Below are 7,129 nucleotides of genomic sequence, written 5' to 3' on the forward strand. Positions count from 1 at the left end.
ACCCGTTACTCTCCCCCTCCCCTCCCTCTCTCTATCTCTCCTCCCGCGGATGGATTTCCCCCCCCCCCCCCCCCCCTCCTCTCAACACCGCCGAGCACATGCGCGTTGAGGCAGCTTGTCGGACTCGGATGTGATTTTTTATTATTTTTTTTCTGACTCCATGATCACTCAATTATGTTGCGGGACTCTTATCCTCTCCGCCGCCGCTCCTCCTCTGGAAAGGCGCCAAAGTGACTTTCTTTGTTCTTCACCGTCACCACCGTCGAGAGATGAAACGGGGACTTTTGGCTTCCCTCCGCTTTTAGTTTCCCTCTCTTTTTTTTAACCCCCCGACTCGCGCTGTCGATTGGTGATTTGTTTGGGGGGGATTTTACTGACATAATAATATTCGACCCAGCCGCCACCCTGAAGTTCATCGTAATAATTTTGGCCGCCGGGATGGTGGCCTTCATCGGAGCGGTTATCTGCATCATCGCGGCCGTGCACACCGGATCCTCCCGGGCGGCCGCGGCGCAGCAGCAACCCGCGGCCGACAACCACTCGCTCTACCCGGAGACGGCGGCGCAGACTCCGGCCGCGGCGGGGTCGGCCGCCCGCTCCGGATCCCTGGGAGCTTTCCATGGTTCTGAAACGCCCGATTCCGAGGCACCCACCTTCAAAATCGGGCTCGGCGGGCTGGACGGGGTCACCGGGCTCACCGGACACGACCCGACCGTCAGCCGGCTCATCTGCACGCCGATCCCCGCCGGCGAGTGCAACCCGAGAAACTTTCACCAGCAGGCGGACGAGCCGTCGCCGTACGCGTCGCGGGACGACTCGGGCTACCTCCGCACCACCGCCGACGAGCTCCGGCGGACGGTGCTGCAGCAGAAGGACCAGATCTTGGCGGACCAGAGGACCATCCGGGAGCTGACGGGCAAGCTGTCCGAGTGCGAGAAGGGCTTGAACGGCAGGAGCAGCACGGACAGACGCGGGGGAGCCGTGGGGCTCCTGGGGGCCCACAGCTTGGCGGAGGAAGGGACGCACCCCGAGCGGATTATGGTGCGGGACAGCCCGGCTTCGGCGGCAGACGGCGTCCACCTGCTCGCCGTCAGTGCCGTGGACGAGCTGGAGCAGGCGATCACTCAGCTCAAAGACCGCATAGAGAAGCTGGAGGTATGCCGAGCGTGGAGATGCAAAAAGAGCCTTCATCTCCTGCATGCGGCTCACTAATGGTTGGATCTGGGTGAAAGTGCTTGTCTGGTCCAACATGCTATGGACCTCATTCTGTAAAAAGGTGTTCTGATACAACAGCAGCTTGTATCATGCATGGTGACTCTCAAAGTTTAGCAAAAAATTTAGCTCTTTTTTTTAATTCCATTTTCTGATAACCAATTGTATAATAAACAGTTGCCCAAAAGCCTTCAGGGTTGCTTCTTTTGTAAAGAGCATTAAGTGATTTAGAAAATATGGTCACAGCAGCAGGGCGGAACCTCAGATGCTCTCTTAGCCCGCTTGCAGTCGGATTAATTTCTAGTCACTGATGCTGATCCCATCAAACCGTCATCAATTTTTTTTTTTTTTATCACCACTGCTGAGGCTGCCAGAGGGCTTTAGAATGAGATGAGACACAACGTGAAGCAGGGGATGAAGGCGGAGAAACAGTTGGGAGGAGGAAGTGCAGGTAAAGTGAGGAAGGTGGGAAGGAGGGGAATGTAAACGAGGGGGAGGAGCAGGGGGGGAGCATGAAACACGCCTCCGTCTGACCGCAGTCCCATGATGTACAACCTCGTTTTTTTTCCCTTTTTCTTTGAACAAATTTCATCCATTATTTATGAGTTGCCATTTGTCGTATAGGCGCAGAGTGGACGCGTGTTCCCGCGCAGCGTTCACGGGTCATTTTCTTTGAGGATTACGCACACTTAATCTTGTCAAGTACGTTGTAAACAGCAGATGAGGAACGTGCACACTTGGCCGGGCACTAGGCGGAGGGTTTCCAAGAGAAGAGATCAAGGATGCGAGAATAAAATCGGACCGGTCTCGGAGTGACAACATTACTCTGCTCTCTCTTTTTTCCCTCCCCCGCTCTCTTTCCTTCTTTAGCCATCCAAGTCACGTTCCTGTGTACAGCAGGTACTTGGCCCACTTCACTGTAGCGCGATCGGATCTGGTCGCTGAAAGGCGAACGCTCGCCAGGGACTCGAGCTCGGCCCGATGCGTCCGTTCTCGCCATTTCTGATACGCGAGAAGGTGATTTAATCTGGCCGATCTGGTGTCAACAACAGCCGTTTAACCTCCAAAATCATTGCTGAGTCACTCAGCCGTCATTTAGTTCCTCGTTTCTCCACTGTGGCCAAGTGTCAAATTCAAATGCTTATTTGAAGCATCAAAGATCTCATGTTTTACTACGTTTCAGAGCTTCAGGTTCCACCTTGGAATCCAGTGATGGATCTTCTGATGATTCACTGAAGGAAGACAGAAAACAGCACAGCTATTCCCACTTTTTATAGTTTTAGCTTCTGAAAAAAAACAACAACACAAAGCTGATGCTTTGTTGGACGAGGACAGAAACAAGGTGTGTTAGGGCGGAACAAACACCTGGTTGGGGGTGTTGTAGCTCACCGTCCCAGTGTAACATCTGTACCCTTGTTCTCATCACAAATGGATGATGTGGTGAACTGTTTTAGGAAACATATTTTGAAAACTGGAGCAAAAGAAAGAGGAAAACTGGGACTTCGAGGACATCGTCAAAGTGGATTTGGCATAATATTGGGCCTATAAATCATGTGATTGTTTGGTTGGTCCTGTTGTATTGTCGCACTAGTTGGATACACATGCACAGGAAAAAAAAATACCAATAGAAAAGCAGTGAAGCATTTAGTAAAGTGGAGACACTTTATATATGTTTTCTCTTTTCGCGAGGCGTTGAAAAAACTTTTTTTTTTTTTTTGTGAGAAGTGCGCAACTTTCAAGCGTGTGAATAGCAGCCCCGGAGTCTCACCCCGGGCTCGATAACAGAGCTGTCAGATGTACTTGAGCGTAGACCAAGTCCCAGCTCGTGGCTCCCCCTGAACATCAGCGGGTGCATCGGCGCAGTCACTAGTGATCTTTGTACCTGCCAGTCCCCAAACGCCACGTATCTCAGCGAGTCTCATGAGTTTGCTCATAAATTCCTTATGTCAGATATAGGAATGTTGTCTGTCTGTCTGTCTGTCTGTCTGCTCCCGAAGACACCTCCAGTCGTCGTACTGCAGAGCAGGCGCTAAATGCAGTGTCGAGGTACCTTCGGTTTTTTGGAACTGGTGAAGACTGTCTCTATTTTCTGCCAGCGTGGGATGATGCAGTTTTTATGAGTGTTTGTTGATCCTGAAACTCACTTTTTCCCTCCATCATATAGAGGAGTTCATCGCTGCAGTTTCTCCTATTGGCTATTGAACCGTGTTTCCATGGGGAAGAGAAATATCAGTTGGCTTTAGTTTGTAACCGGGTGGAATTGTTTGATGCGCTGGACTTAGTTTTGGGATCTGTTTTTGCCCAAAATTTCACAAAGGCAACTTGCGACATCAGTGATAATACATCAGTTTGAAGAAGGTTGGGTTGACGTCACTCTGGATTTTTCGGGGGGGGTTTTCAGCAGCACTGCAGATGCTACGCTTTCATGAAACGGAAAGTACAGTTTAAAGTTAACACTGAGTGCCGTGTGTAAGAATTACTTGCAACAAGAAACAAATGAGATGGAAATTGGCTGGATTTTCAACAACAGCCCCCTTTTTTTTTAAGGCTTTGGCCTAACATCAATTAGCATAAGAGAGCAGAACAAGTGAAATTTGAATTCTGGGACCAATTCCAGAATCCATCAACTTGAATTTATGAAGTTCTGGGAGGACATCTCTTTTAAATAATGACTACATCAAACAGCAACAACAGACATTAAATTGCCATTGAAGGAAAAAGTGGAAATGTAGACGATATAAAATAACTTAATCCAGCCAATAGTCTTTAAAAGGACTCCTGGGTTAAACAAGACTGTGATTATTAAATGGCGCATCCCGTTTGCATACATCGCCAAGTGCAAGGGTTCAATGTATCCAATAGCTGAGGTTCATTGCCCCTCTGTCTCCTCTGCAGTCAGACATCGGCCCGTTTTCTCACATCCAGACGGGCAGCAACACCTCTGGAGTGCCGGAGGAAGGCGGGACGTCTGGCAACCCCGGAGCTGCTGCTGCTGCTGCTGTCGGTGGTGGTGGCGGCGACAAGCCGTGGAGGATGGAGGACCTGGAGGGCGAGCTGAGGAGGAAGGTGGAGCTGCTGGACAAAGAGAGAAAAGCCCTGAGGCTGGAGGCCGAGAGACAAAGACAAGAAATTGACCGCGGCATCAACAAGCTGCATCACAGGCTGTCGGGGCTGGAGGACGGTGGGTATGAAACGTGGAGGGACGGATTAGAATGCCAAGATGAAACATGTCCACGAATATAATTGCTTTTTGATGACTTGCACCACTGATGAAGGCGGAAAAGTTTCATATTTGTCGGACTGAATCGAGCCACTGGGTGATTTATGATGAATAAATTAGACTTAATTTATGTCTGTTGGAGAAAAGGGGGAAGAAAGATCTGAAGGACTGTAAAATCCTACGCCCCAGCTGAAAAAACAGATCAGATGTTTTGATGTTTTTGATCCCTTTACCACAAAACCGCTAGTCTCCCTCATCGGAGGCATGTCTTTGCCCCCCCCCCCACTCAGGTATCTTGGGACCTTCTTTCCCGGAGGGCTTCAGGCTGTCCTTCCCCACTCGGACCAACTACATGTACGCGGTGGTGAAGCATTCCCTCCCCGCCCTGCGGGCCTTCACCGTCTGCCTGTGGCTGCGGCCCGCCGAGGGAGGGATCGGGACCCCCCTGTCGTACGCCGTCCCCTCGCAGCCCAACGAGCTGGTGCTGCTGCAGGGTCTGCACACCCCCACCGAGCTGCTCGTCAACGACAAGGTACCACCACCGCCACCACGCGAGAAATGTGCTCGTTTTTGTTCCCACGCTTTTATCGGGTTTATTCTCCTCTTAGAATGAATGTCAGCATGACGAGAATCCTTTTTGGATTTTTTTTTTTTTAATTTCTTTTTTTTTTTGACAGGATGGCTGGATAAGTTTCAACTCTCAGCTTAAACAAAAGTCCATTGTTCAGCCTGTTTGACGTCCATTAGAGTTCACCAGTGTGGACCCACACTGCCGTTCAAAAGTTTGGGGTCGCTGACTCATTTCTGCATTGGACTCCATTATAATCACTTTTCTGAAATAATGATCTTGAATGCTCTGCGATCATTACGAGCGCACGAAAATCAGTCAAGATGTGCTTAACAATTATGTGAACATTTTAATGTTTCCGGTGTATAATTAAAAGTGACATAAAAAATGTCAGTAAAATATAAACCATAATGCTTTGTTTACTATTTTATGGTTTAGCACAAAAAAAACTAAGTGTAATTATACAGAGCTTTGTTTTGCAATTTTAAAGCATTCAACTTGTGCAATGATGGCCGCGGATTGAGTGAGACATTCAAGGCAACAACTGTCAAAGCCAACCCATAATGTGTTCAAACACATCCTCACTGACTTCCGCGCACTGGCAATGTTCTTAGAGCATTCCAGTAGATTATTTCATGAAGCTGCTTATAATGGAGTTCAATGCTGATTTTTTTTTTTTCTCTGACCCGACACTCTCCATGTATCCAGGTGTAAAAGCTGATTGGTTCTAATCACAAATAATTCCAAATCACTAGCGCCGCCTCAACACATCAATTCATACTTGACAAGAAGATGAATCTGTGACATTAGCCGCTGAGCGATTGTGTCTGTGTCGACTCAAAGTGTGAGTGGAAGGCATCTATCCATTCGGAAGAGGGTTGTGAATGTATGTCAATATGGTTGCGCCATTGCCTTAATAATTCATGGGGGAGCAATTTCCCTCACGTCAGAAACTTAATAAAGCCCATTAACGTTCTTCAAGCCGGTCAAGATTTTTTTTTTTAGCCTCTAATTAAATAACAAAGCTTTGATTAAAATCTTGGCTTCTTAAAACAAATTATATGACGCTTGATTGGCTGGAAGGATTGCAGGAGCTCCACCCCTGACAGCCGACCGCTTTTCCACTTACGCTATATATAAAAAAGGCGGCGACGGCGCGAGTCGACTTCATAATGCCTGCTACAGGAGGAGGGAGTGCGGCGCATTAGCATACAAATAAGCGGAACATGTCAAATGAAAGAGGCAATTTGGGAGACAAGCTAAATGACGCAGTAATGTGGCGCCGGGGGCAATTGAGGGGGGGGGGGCTGGCGGTCGTCCAATGACTTAAGGTGTAATTCAAAAGAGTCATTATGCTAATAGGAGCCCCCGGGGACAAAGTTCTGTGTCCTTGGAGGCGACGGGAATGTGCGTATCATATCCAACTTTTCTCCCCTGAAGAATCGAGGCAGCAGTGAGACGTTTGAGTGCAAGACAAACAGCTGTGGAGCTGCTGCTGCTGCTGCTGCTGCTGCTGCTGCTGCTGCTGCAGCCTGAAGTCATGTTTTACCTTCAACAATAGCGGAATACAAATATCCAACTCCAACTCACCGCCGCCCCCTCATGCTCTGACATGTATATATATATATATATATCCCTAGGTGGCACAGTTGCCTCTAAATCTCTCCCGGGGCAGCTGGCAGCACATCTGCGTGAGCTGGAGCCAGAAGGGCGGAGCCTGGCAGGCGTACCAGGGGGGAAAGCTGAGGGGCGAGGGCCACGCGCTGGCCACCGGACACCACATCCGCCCCGGGGGAGTGTTCATACTGGGCCAGGAGCAGGTCAGTCCTAATAAGAATGGCCAGTCAAGAGTGTGAAGTGTGAAGTGAAGTTTCGAGTGGGATTGGGGGAAAATCTGGCGAGCTACTGCGTCAGAAATCAACAGGAGTGCGTTTGTCACGCGGCTGCTGACTGCAGCTGCGGCAACTTCTACCATAACGACCAGATAAGAATTTAAAAGCTGTAAACGCTCGGAGAGCTTTGCTGTATAAGCAGGCGCCGTAAATCTACAAAGCCCGGGTAGCTGAAGTAGCGTGTTAGCGGAAACGCAGTAGCGCCGCGCTGGCTTCACACTGTAAACAAGTCCAGTA

General features: G+C 49.3%; 1 protein-coding gene across 1 annotated transcript in view; it reads left to right on the forward strand.

Moving 5' to 3' along the window:
- Positions 1–80: 80 nt before the first annotated feature.
- The window catches only part of nptxra (neuronal pentraxin receptor a), a 7,835-nt gene continuing 786 nt past the window's right edge, over positions 81–7,129 (forward strand). Inside the window, exons 1-4 of the mRNA XM_076023732.1 lie at positions 81–1,155; positions 4,108–4,393; positions 4,723–4,964; positions 6,641–6,820. Of these exons, the coding sequence (XP_075879847.1) occupies positions 439–1,155; positions 4,108–4,393; positions 4,723–4,964; positions 6,641–6,820 (1,425 nt within the window). The 5' untranslated portion in view covers positions 81–438. The remainder of the gene's footprint in view (positions 1,156–4,107; positions 4,394–4,722; positions 4,965–6,640; positions 6,821–7,129) is intronic.

Source organism: Nelusetta ayraudi, unplaced genomic scaffold (assembly GCF_046127955.1).
Source record: "Nelusetta ayraudi isolate G7.1 ecotype Tasmania unplaced genomic scaffold, CSIRO-AGI_Nayr_v1 ptg000016l, whole genome shotgun sequence".
Classification (NCBI taxonomy): Eukaryota; Metazoa; Chordata; class Actinopteri; order Tetraodontiformes; family Monacanthidae; genus Nelusetta; species Nelusetta ayraudi.